The 24,010-nt window shown below is 40.5% G+C and overlaps 1 protein-coding gene across 3 annotated transcripts in view; it reads right to left on the bottom strand.

Annotated features, from left to right (window-relative positions):
* DOCK10 (dedicator of cytokinesis 10) overlaps positions 1–24,010 on the bottom strand; it is a gene marked incomplete at its 5' end in the record, with an annotated part of 158,152 nt that overhangs the window by 88,575 nt on the left and 45,567 nt on the right. For all 3 annotated transcript variants that reach the window (XM_080622390.1, XM_080622391.1, XM_080622389.1), the window contains 2 exons: positions 997–1,082; positions 8,757–8,880. In XM_080622390.1, the coding sequence (XP_080478516.1) occupies positions 997–1,082; positions 8,757–8,880 (210 nt within the window). The remainder of the gene's footprint in view (positions 1–996; positions 1,083–8,756; positions 8,881–24,010) is intronic.

Raw genomic sequence — 24,010 nt, 5'->3', positions numbered from 1 at the left:
TTGAGAACACACACATTATGGGCTAATTTTAAGTGCTTGGAATTAAATCCCTTATAGATGCTGCCTGAAAATTTGTTTTCATAAATCTGTTTTGTTAATGCAAATGATGAGCTATATTTTACATCTGTAGTGAAAGATGGGGAAGGTTCAGGGAGCCATCTAAAGTAAATTCCTTTGAACAATGCAGCCAGCACCTCCAATGCCCTTCCAAGTGATAAAACCAGTGACAACCTGAAATATCACGGTATCACAGTATGTTAGAGATTGGAAGGGACCTCAAAAGATCATCTAGTCCGATCCCCCTGCCAGAGCAGGAACACCTAAATAAGGTTAAATATCCCTGAGGCAGAAGGAAGAGCAGTCTTCTACAATCTGAGATCAGGGATGGAAACAATACAGCTATAGGGTTTGTTTTTTTTTTTAAGGTAGAGCAATTAATCACTCCTGGTGGGGTCTAACTGCTGTGGAAGAGCTTCACTTGACTTTATGCTATGAAGGTAGAATAGACTAAATACTGACAGTAAATATAAACCCCTATGCATCCTTCAGTGAAACTGCTCCTCAGATAGCTATACAGGTAGCTCAGATACATACCTTGTAATAACTAAAACAGTCTAAACCAGTGTCAAATAGTTATCCTTTTTTTTGGACAGATATCAATATTTGCAAAATGCAAAGCATATTCAGACCACCAGTGATTAGCATTCATGTAAAAATACCAACATTAGCATCAGTGGACTACTAGTGACAGGGAATGCAGCTGGAAAACAGTAGAATGAAAGGCCGATTCATTGCGCTTGCAATTTTTCTAGATACAAACATCTCATAATAGGCACCTGCAGACATGCTGTTAACTCTCCCCCTCCTTCTGGCCTCGAAACTCAAACTTGGTTCAAATCACCTAAACAATATTAAAAAGGATACTCATTTTAACTATAGCAAACCCCAAACCCTTGGTTTTATTTACATTAAAGGATACAGAGACTAGATATTTACCTCTTTAACAAATAGATTTTCTGCTTTTTGTTCTGCATCTTCAGGTACAGAAGGATACAGCGTCCTGATTTCCAGTGAAATTGTGTCTGTCTGACAACAAACAAAATAAAAGAAATTAGAGTGACAGAACAGCAGTTTTGTCTCATGAAAAGGTTAAGAAACTTATTATCATGGCTTGCATTTTTCAATTTGTCGTGCAGCCAATACACATGCATACCAACAACTACAACCCAGCTCCTGCCTATACATGCTATTCAATACTATCAGCTAAAGCATGAATCACAAACAAGAGCAGTATTTGAACAGATCTCTGGGAATAAAGTTGCTCCAAGCAAACTTTATTCAGTCTCTGAGGTTCCTGATAAAAAAGTCATCAAGTCTCCCTTACATCCTCTCCCAGAAATACACGCCAAACCCAACAGTGTTACTTGCCTCCACCACTTCCCTTCCGCACCACATGCCTTTTCAGCAAGGAATGTGGAAACAGTACTAAAAGCTTTGGCTCTTCTGGAAGGAGAATAGAGGAGAAGGAAGTCCTCCAAATAAGCTGCAGAAGGACTGCCAGAGGACAGCTGGATGATCTGAAAGCGAGTGGAACCAGGCAACAGCTTCTCAGTGGGGCACTTCCATCCACGGGTGTAGACAGCAGAGCAGGATCTACATGGGACTCCTGATGCTTTCTGCAACCTCCTTTCAGACTCAACAGACGTTGCATGAACTAAGCCATTGTTTTTTGAAAGCACTGAGCTGGCTTGTCAGGCCCCACAGCAGGAAACCACACAGAGAAGTGCATCTCCAGAAGGTCTCCACAAGGAGCCAAGCTTCCCACCAGGCCAATGAGAGGCCAGGACCACCAGCAGTGCTTCTCTGTGTGACCCTAGGGCCATCATGCTGATGTTGGGCAAGGCAGTCACTTTGTGAAAGTCACACAAGAGAAAGCTTTGGGTTATACTGAATTAATCCACAGATCTGGCCCACTCACTTTCTCTGCTAAAAGAGGAGAAAACAAACAAAACCAAAACCCAGCACTCCAGATTATGCTCTTAGTTATAATGGAGTAACTCCATTATAGTTATAATGGAGTAACTCCATCACTCAAGACAACAAACGACTGGAATCAAGACAAATCTGATCTCCCACGCATATTTTCTCTTCCATTACAGAAAGGGACACAATTTCTGGAGTGTGAATGACATATGACTGGTTTAGTATGAAGACCAATTATTTACTAATGTCATGAAGCAGCCTACATTATCTTCTGTGCCCCTAGAGGATCTCTTTCCAGTCCCCAGACTAAAAAGTGATGCTTTTTCTCTACAAATTGAAACACCCAGACCCTATGTGACTATTAGTGACTGCATGGATATTACAGACTGCATTTTTCCTTACAGCTTACACAGACAAACGTTTTCCATATAAGTAATTAAGTAAGAAATGCATGTATCACTCAGGCAGATGTAAGTGTCATGGGATTTCCCAAACTTCTTCTGTTTCATCTGGATAGCTCAAGATACAGTATGATTAAAACTCTTTGGCTCCCACAAATAATAATGATGGCGCCTTTTAAACACCAAAAAGTGAAAAAACCCCCCGCTGTTCTGGAAAACTAAGTGCAGTTTCCTAAATGCAGGTTCCTGGTCTCTACCCAGCTGTATCACCAAAGCCTGCATGCACTGGGGATTTACACAATCATTTAGTCTATGAGTAAAAGAGACAGCAGATGGAGAAGTATGAATTTTCAGACCACATTTAGTAATAGTGAAGACGTCTGAATCCTTGGTTGTTTAGGGAGTTCCCAGCAGTACCCACAGTCTCTGAAATGTGCTTCATTACTTTTACTTCACGTATAAGTAACAATTTACGTCCCTTTTATTACGAGATCCCAAGATGACTTAATCCCTGAACACAGCTAAAAACCCCCGGATGCCCTGAGGTCCATCATATGGAGTTCTTCTGTGCCAGCAGTAGCAGCCACAAAGCACGTACGCTGTCCTTCCATGATATCACCACCACTGAAGATCAGCTGCTGTTTCCAGACTAAAGCAGAGTGGGAGACCACAAGAGAAGAGCAATGCATTCTGTACCTCACTCTGACCCTGTCAGGTTGGTGGCTAAGCTGCAGAGACACCACCAAGCTCTTCCATGTACCCATAACAAAACTTATCTGGTCCATGTATTATGCAGAAGATAATGTTCGGTATTTTTTTTTTAGTTAAGACATACAGTAAGTCAATTATTTTTATCTAATACAACACCTCTTGTCAACTAGTATCAACACACTGACCAAAACGGGTAACATTTGCTTGAATGGGGTCATTGTGCCTCCCCTTCCCTTACACAACTTGTTAAAAAAACTGTAGCTGAACAGGACATGTAACTCAAGCTCACTGTTGCACTTCTCGTATGCTTCCCCTCTTTTCTTCTCAACAAGACTGCAGTTGAAAGAAACATAACTGTGCAAAATGGACAGATCGGGCATGTTGTGTTTGCAGACTCTGCCAAACAATATCACAGGTTTATTTACACAGAATTGGGAGGTGGAAAATTTTGTGTATTGTTATATTTAAACTTGTTTTAAAAACTACAAAGCACTTCCCTTCTCAGAATTAGTTACGTTCAACCACTTAGCTGCAAAAGCTTTGCCACAAAAACACTTCCTGTTCATAACTGATTACTTCCAAAGTTAAATGCTCTTAAAGGCTGATCAGACATAGCACGTATTCACCAAAACCTTCTTACTTCAGAAAATGAGTGAATTTCAACACCAGGCGAAGTGTTCCTGAAAGGGTCATAAAAAAAAAAAAAAAAAAGGATTTTATTTACAGAGCTCAGCAATTATAAATGTGCTTTGACTGAAGCATAATTAGAATTCTAATGTTTAGGCAATCGTAGCAACTGTCTATTCATCAGAGGCCAACTATCTTCTTATTTGTGCATGCAACCTGTGATAATTGAACAATGCAAGTACCATGTTAAAACATTAAATTCCATAATTCTTCTGAATTATTTCTTAATCTATTTTATACATGTATCCTGTATCAACAATGAGTTGTGGCATTCAGCCAGGCTGTCTCATTTGCATAAACTGTTGGCGCCAGGTGTTCCGTTAGTTATAAGGTGCAATTTAATTAAGCATCCTCTCTTGCTATATCCACTTTTTACAGTGAAAGCCACAAGTTAATATTGATCCTTATCAGTTATTAGGAATAACTTTATTATGAATAATGATTTAGGCAGTGTCTGCTTCCCACTGACATGGTGAGTTCACTATTTGAAAATGGAGTTCGAACTCCATTAGCCATTTCAAATATTTTCACTCTAAATCTGTTCTAACAGTTGTTAGTCTGAAAGCATGTTAGCAGTGGCTAAGTCTTTAGACGGATGCATCAAAAATGATTATATTTACTTCCTGAAAAGGCAGCCCTTCTAAGAGAGCTAACCGCACACAGGCAGAAATGTTCCTGTATGTTAATGCTTAGATTCAATCACTCTAAAGGAAAGCTGCTCAGCCCCATTTTCATCCAAGTAAACAGATTTACTTAACATTACGAAAAATTATAATGAGTTAGTCCATCTAATGAAAAAGCAGGATAAGCTTGTACAGCAACTTTGCTGTACAAATAACACTGTGTAAATGCTGTCACTGTACGTGGCTCTGAGAGGCTGCTGTTGCCTGTCCCAACAGACCTCACTGAGGGGGTATGTGTGTTGAGGAAAAGGGAAAGGAAAGCAAGCACAGAGCACATTGACAGGACAGATTTTGCCCCATTATTCACTCAATCACATTCAGTGTGAGAGGCTATGCTTTACCCACGCAGTGTTTGCTTTGCTGCATTAGTTCTCTATTTAAATAGCTGGAGTACATCCCTCTGTCAACATACCTCTTGCTTTCCTGCTCCTGCCAGCCAATGTGAACTCGCACTTCAAGCATACCCATACTCCATTAGTCCTGAGAACAATGGACTCCATTTCTGCTCCTCTAAGGATGAGCAGACACAGCCTATCACACAGGAAAGTGGGAGACAAGTCATGTGCTATCGAAATAACCCATGACCTCACCACTGTAACTCTTCTGACCTTAGAAATAAGTCAGATTTATAGGGTTATTTCCAAGGAGGCTCTAAGTCCTGCACTTCGAGGTGCTCCTATGGCACACATATTCCATTTCATGTGAAGAGGCAGTGCTATTGGCCACTTTTACCCTCTCCCTTTAAAGATTCATCTGTTTCTGTTGTCCATTTCTGTATCCAAATGAACAACTTCTGTCTCTGCACAACATCTAGATCACAGAGGTTTCACAACCTGAAAGGCAGATTCTGGCTTGTTCAGAGCTAAAAAAAGCCTGTAAGCACTAAACCTGTAGTGATGGAGAGTATTAGCACTGCATGACTCAGCCCCTCTTCTAAGACCTCTATGATACTTTGAGGGCACCTGTGTGGGCTTTCAAAAGCCCAGAAGAGCCAGGAGCATGTCAGACTGAACTTCAACAGATTTTACATTACACAAAAGCTTTGCCATCTGATACCTATCCTAAATGCAACGCATTATCATTTCTATTGCAGGTTCAACTCAGGCATTCAGCCACATTTATACAATTACACAGGTTTGGGTTTTTTTTTTTTTAAAAAAAGGATTATTAAGCACAGTTACAAAAAAGTGAAGCATCTTTTCCCCAGCTGGAGCAAAACCAGAGAATGCATCTTTGTACATATACATTTTGTATTCTTCTGTTGAAATGCAGGGAAAGGGAGGAATACAGTCTTACCAGGTTTAGACTGTTACTGAGAATTCTTTGCGGTTCTATAGACTTTTCATAAGATGTGTGAAATTACCAACAACAATCTTGTGAGAATAACTGTATTCTCCTTGAATGACATTCAGAGAGAAAGGAATTCTGAGCTGAAAAAGAAGACCAGACAGCACAGCAGCTATGATGCTAACTGACCCATATCTGATGCGTGTGGTGAATATTACAGATCCAGAAATGGGAAACCATTATTAAAAGCAGAATTTTCTTTTATGCTTACTACCTCAGATAATTCTTTTGGTGGGTTTTCATTCCAAAGAGGCTTTCGCTCATAGGATGTGCTAACACACAGGTCCAAACTGAGGCTGCATCAACACTGAGTCACAAAGTCTATAGCAACTGTAATCATTAGGAGTTAAACAGTAATGTCCTCCATTTCCTGGGGCATTATCACATTAAATAACACTCAGAGCCAGCCTGAGCACCTCCTAATTCAGTCAAAGGTGGATCTTATTCTACTCAAATGGCTGACCCAGACTTTTGTGCACAGGTGATATTTCAGCAGGAAGGAGCATGGCTATAAATAGCTGGAGCTGAAAAACCTGTCTGCTATGAAAGCTCTGCAGTCCTGCAAGGTAGCATAGGCTCCTGTTACTGCAGCTGACTTCAACAGAATGTAACAAAGAAAAGAGACAGGTTTATTGCAAGGATATGGACCCTACCTACCACTGCCTCTGCCCTTCTGTGAGTACTGGCCACTTCTGCAATGCACGTATTCCTTTCATCTGCCTTAATGTATTTCTTTTTTTCTTTTTTTCATTTAAATATATTACACAGAGCAGCTGCAAAGCCCAACACAGAGGAAACAATAGAAGTAGCTACTAAAAGCCAGCCAATAGCTGCTCAAAATGAAATGAAAGTAAGAATACGAAAATATGGTTTGACAGGCACAGGTCTCAAGCAGTAGGACGTGATTCTTTTTTCACTGAGACAATTTGCTGCACTGACTTGAGTTCAGTTATTTCAAATCAAGGGGCTCAAGGGCCTTGTGACAGCACACAGTATGTCTAGTCAGCTTTATAATGATAAATTTCAATTTCATAAATTTACAAATGTGCAAAATGGATAAAAGAATTAACAATGATGAGGAAATCTATTCTGTTTAGTCTTCTTTCAGTCCCATGAGCCCATTAACTCAATTAACGCCACCAAGGAAATAGAGCCATTAAGTAAAACAAAGCAGCGGATTAGATTAAGCCAGTCCCATAAGACAGTAGCAGTGCCATGAGCTGATGGGAAGGGCCCTCACACAGCAGTTACAGTTGGTCACAAATTGAAATGTATTTCCATTAGAGAATATCTATTCATCAAAATCTAAATCTTTTATAGAGATGGGTTGATTTTGAAGAAGTTGCTGTAAAATGCAGGCAATCTGCCAGTTTACTGTGCCTGGCAGCACACCTCCCCAGCCCCATCAGGCAGCTCCTGCCCTTCTGAGCTGCCCATCACTGCTGCAGGAAGGGCTGCCCTGGACTTTCAGGTTCTCAGGTTCTTTGCAGATGGCCAGGACAAACAACAGGGAATCCAGGATGAGGTCAGGCAGCTCCACAGCTGCGGGATCCAGTATCCATTGCCTGTCAACATCCCAGCATGGGAGCCTGCCTCAGCACTGGGGACTGTGCACCCCCCATCACTCAGGATGCCAGGTCTCAAACCCCACTGGAGAAGAATTTAAGGCAATCCCAAAACCAAACAAAGATCAGTTACACTTGGATTTATCTTTCTTGTGCAATCTAACATCAGCAACAGCACAGCTTGGAAATATCACAGCCACCATCTAAGAAGTCTGACTTCGAGCAGAAGGCAGTGAATCATGGGCTGTCTGATTCTAGTGGCCAAATACATTAAACAGAATAGGATCAGAAAGACTGGATACAAGTTACGGAAGCATGATTAAATTAGATTATAACAGAAAGGAGAGATTCCAGCACTGGCCAAACTACCACTGTGCTGAGCAAACAGACAAGTATACATTATGGAATAACATGTTTTCTGAGTTCCTGAAATATATTTGGGAACAACCAGGGCTTCAAGCTCCCACAGATGATAAACAGCACAACAGGGAACATGCGCTGCAAGTAAGGTGCAACTTTAAGAACAAGAACACCAACTTTGAGAGCAAATAAATCAGCACTGTGACCAGTGGCTATTAAATTAATATAATGAATGCTTATAACAAATTTGCTCTAATGCATTCTAACAACAGATTTGCTGTTCTCTCAACCCACTGGCACTGGGCACCCAAAAGGACTCCAACCAACAATGAAGTACCATGTAGCCACTTGCTCACTCCCCAGTTTAATAGTGGAAATTAAGAAAATAATGCAAAGGGAGACAATAAAAAGAGAGAGAGGAAAAAAAAAAAACCCCATAAAGACAAGTGATGCACAGTACAATTCCTCACAACCTGCTGACTAATACCCAGCCCATCCCTGAGCAGCAACCAGTCTCTCCCAGCCAACTCCCCCCAGTTTCTATACCAAGCATGACATGCTGTGGTATGGAATACCCCCTTGGCTAGCTTGGGTCAGGTGTCCTGTTTCTGCCTCTTGGGGTTCTGCTGCCCCTCCTCACTGGCAGAGCATGAGACTGAAAAGTCCTTGATCGGGGTAAGAGCTACTGAGCAACAACCAAAACATCTCTGTGTTATCAACATTACTCTCATACTAAATCCAAAACACAGCACTGTACCAGTTGCTAGGAAGAAAATTAACCCTATCCTAGCCAAAACAAGGATAGAGCTTTATCTAATCCTGAACAGTAAATTCACTAATGTATAAATGAAAAAACAGCGTGAATTTTGTAGGAGGGAACTAAAGCATTATGCATACATTAAAAAAAAATGTCACAGAGCTCTTGGGCAACTTCTGCTTCTCTCTCTAGCAGTAAAGATAAAATAAAGAGATGAACAGACAAATCTAAGAGAAAAAAATAACATGTATTTGCCTTTTACTTACTGAAAAGTCATCATCGGGGAACAATATCAGATCCTTAAATTGGTTATCCCCAATATTTTTTTCAATCTCTGTGATAACAGCTTCGTAATCCAAAGGCTCCAGGAGTTTGGGTTTTTCCTGCTGTGGAAAAAAAGAAAAGATCAGGTAATCTCTTTACATTCAAATTTGCCTTCCTCACCCTTCATAAACTGCGTTCTGTTTTCCTTTTTTACACCAAAGTATGAATTCTTCCAAACTTGTTGCAGCTGAGCTCATGCAAGAACAGTGGAAATGAGGAAGTTGGACCACTTGTAACAGTCATTCTCCATACAATAACTCAAGAGCAACGTGTCAGATCATTACAGAGACCAAATCCACTACATTAACATACCTGTCGTTCTCAGGAATACTCTCTCTTCCTCCCTAAATACACATAGGCAAATAGACAGATGGACACAATTCAAACGGAACATAGATCAGACTTTGAGCTAATATATTTTACAATAAGTAACCTACTAATTTTTTCATTGTCTTATACAGTCCCACCTCTTGAACCGCTGGCAGGTTGTGAGTGCCACCACACTGTTGTACTTGGTAATAAGCCAAGGTTACTCTTCTGGAATAAACTATCTGGCACCCACCCCTATGGTTTCTCTTGTAAGAAACCGGATTACTATCAGTGTAATAGGACTATTATTGCCTGAAATAGCAGTACAGTAAGAAACCACCATAGGAACAGACAAACAAAAGTAAAGCCACACTGTCTCAAAATATAGCCCAAAAATAGAAAAAAAAGAAGCCCATCCGACATGATAGAATACATTAAACAAATGAAGAGTCATGTATTAAAGTTACAACATCTGCTTAATTCAAACTCAGAGAAACTCAGAGAAGGGGCAAGAGAACTGACAGAAGGGATGAAAAAGCAGGCCATGATGTAATAGTGGGCATTAAGTAGGCTGCATATTACCCACTGTTCTTGTACTGTGCTAGAAGAATACAAAGTTTTTCTTCCTCCCCCTTCCCTAAACCAAAACCACATTGTATTGGAAAAGAAAGCTTTCACATCTCCATAAAACAAATTTCTGCAATGGACAATCTCATGATTCTCCATCACATTTGCTTATATATATATATATATATACATATAAAATTCACATATGGTCCATTATACATGTAACAGTCCAAACATGCAAGTCTTTCCCTCTTTTGACTTCATTCTAGAGAGTTCCTGGTTTTTCCATAAATTAGTCATCTCAAGATTTCTCCCATCACTGGGATACTCATGTTCCTAGGAAGTTATTCAATTGCCAAATAGCTCATGATAGGATCACAGAGTAACACAGGACCTCCACAGGTTATCTACTCCAAGCCTCTGCTCAAAGTAAAGCAAGCTGGATCAGGCTGCTTGGGAACTAGTCCAGATGAGTCTTCAAAACCTCCGAGGATGGAGATGCAATTTAAGAAGTTGGAGCTGTTCCTTCAACAGTCAGTCTATTAACTCTCTTCTCAGTCTATTAACTCTCTTAATCCTGTTTGCCAGCTTAACAGTTAATAAACTTCTAAAAATCATTAGTATTTAGTACTCACAGGCCAAGAGCACTATCTGCTGATGATGAGACATTAAAGACTTGTAAAAGATAGACAAGATCAACACAGAGGAGTAATAAATGAAACTTTTTTGAAAGCTCTTTCTCAAGGAAACTTGTTCATGAATGTTGCTGTGGTATGCGAGGGGTTGGAGGGAAAGAGAAGCAATACTTGACCTACCTAAATATGTTGTATCTTTAACTACCAACTCCCAGGAAACAACTAGAAGGTTTTTCAGCATGAATAAAATAAAAAAGGATTGTAACACAGATGCTGTGCTAAATTCCTTCCTAAATGAATCTGGAGACGTACAAGGCCAGTTGTCTGCCTTGCCTTACAGTTATGAAAGGGAGACTGAATTAGAACTAAAACTTGGAATTGTTTACAGAAAAAAAGAACTTATCTAGAAGACTACTGTAAAATACGGAAGGCCCAAACCATAGAATAGTTTTGATTGGAAAAGGCCTTAAAGCTCATCCAGTTCTAACCCCTGCCATGGGCAGAGACACCTTCCACTAGACCATGTTGCTCAAAGCCCCGTCCAACTTGGCCTTGAACACTGCCAGGGATGGGGCAGCCACAACTTCTTTGGGCAGCCTGGGAAGAAACAGCTTTAAAGTTTAATTTAGATTCTGTGACAGGACTGTATACCAGTATCTGATGTTTAGGTAAGACAAGGCACCCTACTAGGATACATGAGACTTCATATTAACCCAGTCATGTCACTTTAGACTGCTCTAAGCTGGTACTTGGCCCTGGCCAGTATCAGTTGACACATTAATATCCAGTCCTGCTCAACAAACACTTGGGTTGAGTAGCCGCCGTATTCTTCAGTGAGGTTTCAGTCTGCCATTTACTGACAGCGGTTCCTCACAGGAATGTATGGGCTCATCCAACCATCTCACCGTGCACAGCTCACTTTTGTTTCCTTTCAAGTTATGTTGAGTCACCCCAGTATGCTTTACCCATGAGTTTCAGATTCTCCTTCATTAATTCTGCCATTGTATCTAGTTATTAAATAATCCTATATAGACATAAGTTTCAAGGAGTTAAAACATGAAAACACCGGTGCACACTGAGTATACTATCTCTAATGTACCTCAGGTTTGGCAATGATGCCCACGTCTCAACAAAGTTCACTCAATCAAATTTTAGCAGACAGCGAACTTTGTAGTAGTGCAACCATTACCTTCAGCAGGAAACTTTATAGCAAACACTTACAAGAAAACTTAAAGTAAAAGTGAAAACATGCATGCATTGACATTTATGAGGTATAAGTGTTTTATGCCAGCATCTCTCCTGTGTAGTGGTTTCACTAAAACATGTATGTTTTCTGCAGAAAGCTTGTGTCATTGACTACTCTAAGAACCCTCCCTTCCTAAAGCAGATACTCATAGGTTTTGCAATAATCTCAAGTCAGATATACCACTGAAACCATAAATATCCACTCTTCAAACCCATACGTGTGTCAACACAATGTTAATCTAGGTCAGATGCTCCTTAGAAAGGTCATGAATGTTAGCTTTCAAAATCCTCTGAAAAAAAAACCATAAAGTAAGCACATGACATAAGTAGCCATCTTCCTATTCAAGTCCTAGACTAAGAAAGAGCTGGGGAATCCCACAAATCTTGCGACTTCTCTTGAAATATGGGGGAATTCCATAAGAATGTGTGGCATTTACAGGTTCTCTATGCCAAGAGAAACTACCTTTTTTGCTGGGCTGGCAGAACAAAGCAGTATTCCTTCTTCCCCCTGGAAATCCCTATGAGGCTGGGGTAAGCGCAGCTAAATTTCCTTCAAAATTAACACCGCACAGATGTTCAGACGCAGGTGGAAGCAGGGTAAGCTATGTCACATTGGCCTCTCTTCAGAAACTGACAGCACTCAGAAAGCTGCTCCTGATAGCTGTCTGAAACACTCCAGGGGAAAACTTCTCCTTGACAGCTGCAAGGTCATTTACATGAGTCAAGAATGCAACTCAAGAAAACCCTGAAGCAGAGAAACACAGCGAGCGTATGAACATCACTGTTCCCACAGCACTCATTCTCTTGCTCTCAGTGCTGCAAAGGGCATGATCTGATGGAAACATTTTAACAGATGTTAAGAGAGAAGTCTTACGAGAAAGCTGACACATCTGAAATGTAACTAAACATAAGTAGATGTGACATTACGAAATCACTGCAAAACTTTTCAGTGAAGAACTTCAATATTTGTTTTTCTATTGATGTAATGACATTGCAGCAAAATCCTGTATAAAATGCAATACTTGTCTTATGCCAACTTCCATAGAACTCCCATAAAACTCCCATAAAAAAAGAGATGCAAGTAACAGCCCATTCTCCATGCATCAACTGAAGTCATAATCTAGTCCATTCCCTGCCAACATCAAGCATGCCAATAGAACAAATGTGATTCCTCTCTTTATCAATTCTGTGTGTTCTCACAAACCTTAAGACTATGCAGCGTGAGCACTGACTCCATCCTTTGTAGAGGCAGTTCTTTGGATTTGGCAAAGCTTAGCACTGCAATGCTTAGTATTGCATTGGTGATGGGAAGTGGCAGCTGGTTTAGTTAGCAGTTTATCTCTAGAAGGCATGAAATGACTGCTCAGTTTTCTCAGCACAGGCAGACAGAAGCAGCAATGTTGGGATTAGTGAATTTCTCCCTGCTAGGACTAAGAAGAGATTTGTAAATGAGTAGGGCTGATTTAAAGCTTATTTAATAACCATAGTGCTGCCTCTTCTCAATTTAACTTGTCTGTTCTTTTTGGAAGCAGACCAACCTAGCAATCTGTGCCAAGATCGAATTTTGCTGGCTTGGATTTTCATAATGCTTTTTATATTCTCTATCTCAAGTGAGTAATGAATTACATTTAGTTGTACTGAAATGGTTGTGAATGCATCTAGTAAAAAGGCACTCTCTGAGTCCTCACCTGCCACAACAATCACAGCAGTACCATTTACTTCATACTCTGACAGTGTTGTGGAGCGAACTTCTGTGTGTTGTTGAGCCAACTTTTCCAGACTTTGAATAGCGAGGAGATCTTTAATGAGTGCCAGAGACAACACCACAGAGGGATAATCACTACTTAATTTCTGGGTAAAAGAGCCCAGATTCCACCAATGATGTACAGTTTGACTGCCTGATGGCAATCTGGTCTAGGTACAACAGCATTATTTTTTTCAGTAATAACCACCAAAAATATCCACGTAAATGATTTTACAGAAACAGATACGGTACCTATCTTGCCTCCAGCCACACAGACATTGTGCACTGATGTTAGTACCCATCTTCATAATTATAGGATAAAATTACTTAAATATCCTCCTCCTGAAGCTGTAATTCTGTGAACACTCACTAAAGGAGGAAATGATGTAACTGACACCAATAATCTTTGGATAGTCATCCCAAGCACTTCTCCGTTCTAAAAATAAGCTAAAGCAAATGCTACGATTTTCTAATGCTTTAATGATGGATGATTCCCAGACACCGAATCCTGAGTATCTAAAATCTACTGAATTTAACACAGATGTTTAAACTGATTTCTTCTCTTCCCCATGACAGGAAGAAGAAAATTCAAGAAACAGATGCACAGAAAGAATTTAAACTGATGGGCTTCAGTTACCTGGACTGAAGTATCTTCGTGACTTGAGGATCCCCTGCACGCTTATAAAAAGAGTCAAAAGAATTGTGGTGGCCAAGTTGGTCAGAATCAAGCAGGACTCTGATTTTGTATTTCACCCAAGCTCTGGCTTGTCTAAAACTGTAATTCATTCTAGTGTACATCTGAAATACTGAAATAGGGAGACTTACAAAAGAAAGGGCCACTTACTGAAATAACAGCGTCACCTTCCTTCGTTTTTTATAGACTTCTCAATGATACCCTTAACCAACTCCAATCTTATTAGAACTCACAACAGTAAATTAAATTATTTTCTGGGATGACATCAATATGAAGTGCTTCTCACACTTCTTGTTCTTCCTTTCCTTTCCCCAGTTAAATACTGCCTCCGGCATAATACATGCCTTTACATATTTTTTTTTTTATATATATGGTTAATAAATGTAGTTAATTTTATTCCACCATGATGGGCCAATTGAAGTTAAGTATATCTTTGCCAAGCCTGTCCAAACTGAAGCTAAAGAACAGTCAGGATTCCCTGACTTTTGGAGGAGGTGTAGTGTAAAGGCTGGATTTAAGCCTGCCTTTAGGCGTGCCTGCGATACAGACTGCCCAACAGCTCTGAGACATGCTAGCCACCGCTGCCTGAATATTCAAGGAGCTGAAGCTGAGGCCAGAAGACCATTCGATTTTATGGAGTCACCAAAACTTTTGCTTTTTGTAGTACCAATGTATGTCACTATTCACCATCAGGCAGTACAGAAGTCTGATACCTAGGGCGATTTCCATGGAAAGGGTATCTGCATTGGGTAAACCTTTTTCCCCACCAGCTAAGATCATGGGTGAGCAGCCAGATGACCCAACGGGCTCCTAGCAGTGAGTCTCAGGGCAACATCTGTTCCCAGTGAGTAAAGACAGTGCAACCATGGGGGGATTATGGAGTCTGCAACACCTGCAAGCCGCTGAGCTGAGAGTGAGAGGTCTCATCAACCCACAGTGCTCTCACCCCACAGTCCTGCCCTCTCTCTGCTCCCAACACACTCCATGTTGTCTTAGAGATTTTCTGAAAGGGATGTAAGATTAGATTTGCATTTCAAGCATAGAGGAGGAAATTCAGGCTCTGCAGAAGGTATTCGGGGAAAGAACAGGGAAACACAGCCAGAACCAGCAGGCAGATGGTCCCTTTCTTTAATTTTAGATCTCACCATTTTTACGACTGCTTGGCCTGGCATGCATCTATTCACAGTCAGCAAACTCTGGCCATGTTACAAAGGCTATATTTGGCTCAGTATCTGACCCACAGTCAACAAACTTATTAAAATCAGTGGTACAAAGAAAATTTTTCTGTGACAAATTTTCTACCCTAAAACACATCCACTTTTCTGATCCAAAATGTTTAATTTGTCATGTCATTCAGTAAATCTTGGAGAATTGCACTCGGAAAGAATCCAGCCAGTCTTTCAGGCTGCGCAACACAACCGATACACTCTTCAGTGTCAGTGGTGAAGCCAACGTGCCAATAAATTTCATTAAGGGGTTTGCCCGTTCCCACAAGATTCTGGTACAGAGAGAATTGTGAAGAATGACAAGAAGATTCAAACCCCCAATTCCTACTTACTCAGAAATGAATTTGACTAAATGAGACTTACTCTGTACCAATAATGGGATGGGATGAATCCCAATTTTTTACATTGGAAATTGCCATTGTTTTTTGGTTCAAAATCTATAAAGGTCTACTTTGCATATTTTCCCGCTTTAGCAGTTACTGTGAGGTAATTCAGTGTGTTAAATAGCTGAAAAGTGGAAACACCTCTCATCTGGATGAGCTAACTCAGATCATTTTCATTCAGCAAGCCAATCGACTAGCGACCACAGTTAAGACTACATAAACCACAGGGACCCGTTCTCAGGCAACTGAGAGCGACCTACTCTTTCTGTTACCTTTTGTTTCTCAAGTTAGAATTTCTTGTTGCTTTCATTACGAATTTTGAAAGCACTAGGCCTCACAAAACTATTTCACTCGCGGTTCAAGTATGCAAGCCACACAGGACTGTTGGTTCAGCAAAGCATCAGCACTTAGCCATAAGTATTTCCTGAATTCTGTTTTTCAATCACAATTACACCTGAAATTGTAGCCTTGCTGTGGTGCTTTCTGAATCTGGAAGCTATACGCATGGGCATCTTCAATGAGTAGCACTTGACATTCTAGACATTAGATAAAACTACCAATATAGTCTGCAAAATATTCAAGGTAGTAAGAAAACAGCTTACTTGTCCTCTATGTTTATGCAGTAGCTAGAAACCTGGTTTAGGAAGTAGATAAACAAATTTCGTTTAATCAGAAAATTACCAAAATCAGCATTATCATGCCATTGATAACAAGGCCTCTAAAGAAACTACTAAGTTTTCAAATTAAATGCCATGTATTGGCTTTTCAAAATGTCAAAAATGACAGCTTCTAAATAGTGAGTACATCTGAAGCCCAGACTAAATATTTGCCCATAGGTCACTTAAGGGGAAAAACAAGAAAGTCTTGTAAGGTATCTTAAGGGCTGGTTGTTTTTTAAGTTTAATTTACACAGACCTCTACAACCTGGCAACACTCGGCCACTTCACTCCCCTTACATGACCTTAGCCAGGAAAAAAATCAAAGTGCAGTTAGAGCAACAAGGTTTTCCTTTAGAGCTACCATGCTGAATTTATTCATAAAGCAAGCAAGCAGCAGCCGCCAAAGAGGTTATTCACTCATCTTCATACAGATATCTGAACAGCCAGGTAGGATATGTTAGAAGGGGACTGGGCAGAAGCGATGGGAGCAGAGAGGATCTGTTGGATCAGAGCAGGAACACTCCACTCCACTCCTTGCCTCATCAGAGATCACTTCAACCCAGGGAAGGAGAAGTGCATTGTCCTGCCCTGGGCACCAGAAATGGGATGCTGGAATGACTCCAGTTCAACTATTCTGTAAAAGCTCTCTGCTACAGGGTTTTTCTAGCATGGTGTCAGGTGGGCAGATTAATGGTCACAAACAGGAACATTAACAAAACTATCCTACAACCTGTATGCAGTGGATTTGACCAAACTTTTAAGCTTCCAGTACAAAGTTTATGTAAACAGCACTCTGTACATACACACATACATTTATGTAACTTCATATATATAGAGTCACTGTAGTCTAAGGATAAACTACATTAAAGAAAAGATACAAACTGGATGAATAGGGGTAATGGAGCCACCTATCCAGTCATTCGTGTGCAGGTTCAGGGGAAGGATGAAAGGGAAGATATGCCAGGTGCTCCTAGCTCACATGCTCTTCCACCAGGCTCATCTAGCACAAACCTGCTGCTAAAACAGTGGTGTATTTTACATGACACTGTGCAGAGCACAGAATTGTCTTTTAAAATGTTTTTATTCCCTTTGAAAACAAAGGTTTCATTTAGTTGACTTTGCTTTTAGAGTAAATAGGATCCTTTTTTGTTTGGGACCAAAGGGAAAAATGTCTGATAACTAGATCATGATGATAAAGACTTCGATAACTATTGTAATTGTAAGTCTGGTGAAGTTGCAACACAGTGCATGAACAAACTACATTGCCCATTTTCACTTAAATACTAAAAATCTAGATGTATGAAGTACTAGACCTAGAGACTGAGCAAACAGCTTTTTTGAAAGGGGCTCAACCACTTCAGAAGCCACTGAAGCGAAAAGAACTGACAAAAATGTTTTCATTAGCTCTAAATAAACTTTTCAAAAATGCCACTTGACTTCTAGAGAGTACTTAGTAGTAAGTCACTGTCCTGCAGGGCAAATCTCGTATGTGCTATTCCGCTTCATTTTACTCAGTGAATGTCTCTCTTTTTCTACCCACGCTATGGTTACTTATCTCTTCATGAGTTATAGATATTTTTCATGCTACATATCTGTGTAAATAATTGTGTTTCCACAGAGGCTTTATCTGTAAAAATTAGTATCATCTATACACTAAGCACTAAAAACCCAGCTCCCACAATGATGTTAAAATTATAATAGTTTTCTTGACATCAACTACCCTCCCACTCAATTATCTAGCTATCTAGTCATTTATACACATATAGAATGTAAATGAGAGCAAAATCTGGTCAACCACACCAAGCTCAATCAACAACTTACAATCAATTGAAACTAATCAGATCATAATTAGTCTTACAAAACAGGAGTTTCCAGCAAATTAAGTTCATCTACAGAAAATACAGCTCTAAATGAAGTATATTAAGAAATGCACTCTTTGTATAAGGTCTCCATATACAAAAGCCTTTACAGCTGCAGTGGGCACTAACACCGCTTTGAAATCTGCATCATCGGAGGTGCAGAGGACCGACGAATAAAGGAGAGACTGGTTCCCGGTTGACAGAAGAAAGTGCCCATAGGCCAAAGATTTAACACGCTCCAATTATGAAATATTGGGTAGAAAGATACAAGTCACAAGCCACAAAAGTAAAGCCAAGTGTGCCTGCGCCCCTTAAGGGCTAAACAAACTATTGAGAAATACGCTCTCAGAATAACACGACATGGTGATCCCATCTTAGTCTATCCCATGCCTGAAAAGAACAGAATTAGAAGGAACAGATTCCCCTGAAAACCCCAGCTACATCCCTGACACTACAGTAGCCAGCCACTTCATGGGAAGTGTAGTGGAAACCACAACCTTCTGATGAAAAAGGCACATTTACCTATTTCCAATTAAAGGCAACCGGCACACAGTTACAAATGCTCTAAGTTTTAGGTTAGAGTATGATACACTTTATTGACTTCTAGAAATCACAAAAAATTCCAGTTTCTTTAGCACCACTAAATTGAACCAACTCTCAACTTCTGATATCTGAGGACACAGGCAAAAATGAACAAATATATGAGTTTTTTACCTGCAGACAGGCTTCTTTTTACTGTTACTATTTGGGCTTTATTTTATTTGTAGCTTTCCTTCAACCCCTTCTGGTGAGCACTATTCATGTACAGTCAGGATTTATAGAATCAGGACAAAACCTCCTCCTAACCAGGATTTAAGAGGGTAAGGCAAGCAGCAGTGCCTGCCTCCTACCAAAATCTTGTGAACTGCCAGGGTTAGATGCTTTCAGCAGCACCAGCAGTATTCACTCCTGCGACCCAAGACCATGAAGCTTATACTTGGTGTCTCTGACTGTACACCAATAGCTCAGGGCAGCAGGAACTACACTGGTAAAGTAGCCTTGTCGAGAAGATCCATTTCTATATAAAATATCTATCAAAACCAAGCAAAACCCAAACACTCTACTAGATGAACCACAGACCACCTTAATCAACCTGTGACCAAGTGTTGCACTGTATTTTCCTTCCTATTAAAAAAATTTAAACAGAATAATCTTCTTCAGTGTATTATCACTGACTCTTTGTTACACTGGACATGCAGAATAGCCTCAAAAGAGCCTCCAGCAAGCACACTCACTCAAATACAGCTTGTAACTGGATATACAAAACTAGAGAGGAAAACCAAACACCTGCTGCTACGAAGAAAAGGATCCATTGTCTCCAAATCATTTTTGGGGAAGCCATTAAATGTTTGACATCTCAAGTAATGTCTCAAGTTAAGAGAATGCACTGGAAACTAGTATTTCTGTAAGGCTTCTTAAGAGAAGGCTCTAAGCGTTTTACCTAAAATTGTCATAGTTTCAATTTCAGTCAGGGAAGCTGAGGCACAGTGTGCCAGTTAATGTGATCTGCCCAGTGTCACACAGCAGTTTCAGAAAGTGCAATCCTAGCCCAAAGCCATCACTGGCAAAGCTGCCGTCTAGTACATGGGGTAGAACCTTGCTCCAGCTTTCCACCAAAGGCTCTAGAGCTCGCTCCGTTTGGTCATTCTGCACTGCAGAAGGACAGTGGCCTTCTCCTCCTCCCAGCTTTGAGAGGCACAAATCGTTTATAGTAGATTGTGAGACCTGAAATAGCACAGAATAACTTTCTACTCCAGAAGCATCATTATGGATTTTCATGGAACTACCAAGCACATGTTACCGGGCGCCAGAGAGACTATCACACAATGTTGCTACCAGTACGTGTCTGATCAATAACACGATGCTATACAGCAATTTCCCTAATGCACTTGAGCTCTATCAACCCCTGAACTCTCTATGCTTCAGTCTTAGATTTCAGTAATCATTTTCCAATGTTCAGTACCTCATCACACAGACTGACAAAACTCAGCCAATCCTACATACGCACCAAGGAATAAATCCTACTCTCTCCTACACGTAAGTCTAAAGAGTGTTTGACCAGTAATTTCTTAGCTATTTTTTGAAGAAGGGGTGCATACTCACGCAGCTTAATCTGTGAATTTCTCCTTGATTCACTCGCCTAAAGGTCCTTTTCTTCCTCCGCAGTTCACTGGGCTCCCGTCTGAATCTCCCACGAAAGCTCATTGTATCCGTAGGAATTCAAGCAGCAAACAAATCTCTCTTTAAAAGCTGTACTCCTTTAACCTCTTTCCTTCAGCAGCTTCAGCATAAGAACTGGAAGCTGCATATACTATTCAAGGGGGAAGTATGTCTAAAACTTACATGCTGTATCCACAGTAACTGAGCAGAAAGAAGAAGAAAACCAGCAATAACTCATTCCTTCCTGTGAATAATATTCTGCTATTAAGGCGAGAGTGCCTCATTAAACCATAAATACACCCAGCCCCCCCCCTCCACTAATGCAAATCAAAATAGGAAGTTGTATAAAAAAAACCCAAAAAAACAAAAAACCACTTGCAACTGAACAGCTATCTTTGTCTCAAAACGCATTACATCCTTTTCTCCTCACCACCTTCCCCGGTCAAAAGCCGAACCAGCTTCACTCTTATTTCATGTGCATGTATGTGACTGTAAGCTGAAAAAAAGGCATTCACAGAACAACAACCTCCTACCAAGCCCTCAGTAGCAGACTTCAGTCACAGAGTATGCAGCAACAGGTTCATGCTGCAGGAGCCCAGAATCATCTCTGCTTTTGGACCAAGGTAACAGTTCCGCTTTCAACGAGGCATGAAACATCAACCAGAGGAAGCATCTTGCAAATTCCTAAATCTGCATAGTTATAAAAAGGAAAAAATAGAGAAATGTGTATGCAAATATCCAAAACACTTTTTTTGGCTTATAAAATCCTGGGTTTAGAAGTGCTTGCCACCTGCCAACTAAGAAAAATCACTGCTTGCTTCAACCCTGCTCCCACCTGAGGTGAGAGTAAAGCTGCCAAACAGAGCCTTTTCCCCAGATAACCCTGGCAGGGGCAGTCACAGCAGCACCCTGACAGGTTAGGAGCCCCTCATTTGGTGCCTCAGAACCATAGAGGCAATGGAGCAGTGACATGAGCAATCAAACCATTCTTAAGTAAGGTAGGACACTCACCCAATGCTGGCTGAAGGCTGGCAGGGCACAAAGGTCTTTTAAAACTGAACAAACCCCCTCAGTGCCCACACATGTGCATTTACACACACAGCCCCTTTTCTTTTCCTTTGTTCCAGCTAAGGATTCATCCTGCTGCAGCAGCAAAGCTGCATTCCCCAATGCACATAGTCTTTGTGTGGCATGCATTCATTTTTTTTTTTTTTTTTTTAATTTATTTTTACTTAATACCAGTGTGCAAAACTAAGACATTTTTTATGCACTTTTTCTCCTTTTTTAGGTCTGGATTTTGGCAAACTGGACAATTAGCATCTTTTTTAATGAAGTACTCTGAGATTTGCAATTTTACTCTGAGCGCCATTTTTTTCTTTTTCTTTCCAACAAACAAATCTGAGTTCTGTGAATTTTTTCGCACATTCTTCAGCATTAGTAACATTTGATCCAAAGTAAAAAACCTCTGCAGAATTTCCACAACTGTTCCACACGCAAGATTTCCATGCCAGGAGAGCAGTCACACCAAGCCCAGAATGCCTTACCTGGGCACTATGGAACAACACATTGGTCTGATTAGTCTGCTTTTGTCCCCCACAGCTAAAATATACTGCAACTTCAGGAATTAAAACCCAATCTCTATTATCTTTGTCATTTAGCTTTACCTTTGAGAAGATCACCTCCTTTAAACTGAGTGCTACCAGCCTGCTGCGCAACTGCTTAAGATAGATCTCACTGTACTTCTACTTAGCAGTGAAAAGCACCTTCGTCTGGCACTAGAAAAGACAACAGAAACCCTTTGCCAAGGTATGCAGACATTTCAAGTGGCTACCAATATAGCACCGCAACATTAACCAAGCTGGAATCACCCTTGTTTTCTCTCAAACCACCACACTATCTATACTGAGTCCCAAGTGCCTCTCACATAACATAGTGAATGCAGCTGCCAAGACAAGAGGTCCTTGCCAGAAGTTAAATTTAATGCTGATTAATCAGCTCTGCTGGCTTAACTTTAGGCAGGTATCAGTTCCTTCACCTATCAACTCCTTTCTGCAACTGTCACACCGAACGAGCTGAGCTTCATCTTGCCTTTCCTCAGGAAGGCCTTCTCCCAGCTTCCTGCATTCAGCAGCACTGAGGAGGCCTTCCAGGGCATCCTTTCCACCGAGATAAGGGTCACCACCATTTCCTGAAACTTTGATGAACTTGTGTTACTCCCAAATAATACAAAAGATGAAGTTAGGTTCACGTTTCCAGCTGGTCCTCATCCAATTTACACTGCTGAGTATCTTTTGTCCAAAAATTTTTCATTCCTAATATTATTAAACCTAATTTATTTCCATATCTCTGGCAGCCAGTTTTTCAGACTTGACGTTAAAGGCACTGAGCATATTTTCTCAACAGCAAGGCATTAAAAGTTTGAACCAATGAAATTACAAATAAGCTACAGCATTTACACAGAGATATAGTCAGAACTAACAGTAAACAACTGCAAATAAAGATTCCACTTTCTTAGATCTGTTTTGAATGCAAATCCCTCTACATTTGTAGTAGGAAATAACATCTGCAGTCAAATGTCTAATAATGCTTTGTCCTGTAGCAGAAGTGCAAAGCAAACTTCATTAGCATCATTAGATTTTACAGCGTGACTGCAAAAGATTTCCTAACTTATCCTCAAGGACTTCTTTATCTCTTTAATTAAAGATATTAGGAACTTTAAGACCATCATAAAATTGGTTATGTTAACATGAATAAAGCTCCTGTGCTGCTTTTAAATTCAGAACTATTATGTATAAGAAGAGTTATCCCAAGAAAACAGGTATTTGGTCACTGGAAAGCCACAAGCCTTGGTTTATGTTTGTGAACTGCTGTACTTGATTCATACAGTCAAAATAGGGAAGTCAAAGCACTTAATAAATAAATGTGCACTTCTGAAATGAAAGACGATCCTCTCGTAACAACACTTGCTTCATTTGTAAATTAAGACCACTGTGATGACACTGACACCACCATTCAGGCAGTTTCTGCAGCGTAGACCAGCACTGAGAAATCTGGTTGACAAAATTAACACTTCACAACTCAGCAGAGTGCAGATCAGATTCCTCCCCACCTCCCTTGAATGGCTTGTCGCATTTCCAGCATGTCAACAAGCAATAACACCACTGAAGAAAAACCAAAGGATGCCAGCCATGCCCGACACCCAGCCCTTGGAGCAGAAACAGAAACAACTCTGCACTTTGCAACCATGACATTAGCAGCTCAGGTACCAGTGAGAAGAAAAACTATGGTATCTGGGAGAGGGTCATAAAGGGCTCCCCATCTTAAAAACAAACAAACAAACAAACAAAAAACCCAACCAAAACAAAACAATTTTTATACATAAACAAGCACCAAACAATAAACGTAGCTTTCAAGCCTTCTCTGTCCCGTATTACAGATGTAGGGTGCAGAAGTCACAAAACTTGGAGCCCTGGTTGGTTTACTCAGCTACTGAGGCCAATAATGAGGAGATTAACACAGCTAATATCCCACAACATGCAGGCAGTGCCAGCAGATATGCTATATTAATGCATACTGATGCTGCTTTTCCTATATTCCTCACCTGGTCTTCAATTTCAATCCCCCAGCAAGACCACTATTGCTGTCTGCCACCCCCTGAGCAGTGCAGCAAGG

The sequence above is a fragment of the Psittacula echo genome, assembly GCF_963264785.1.
Source record: "Psittacula echo genome assembly, chromosome: 7".
NCBI classification, from domain to species: domain Eukaryota; kingdom Metazoa; phylum Chordata; class Aves; order Psittaciformes; family Psittacidae; genus Psittacula; species Psittacula echo.
This window is presented reverse-complemented; position numbering and strand designations above follow the sequence as displayed.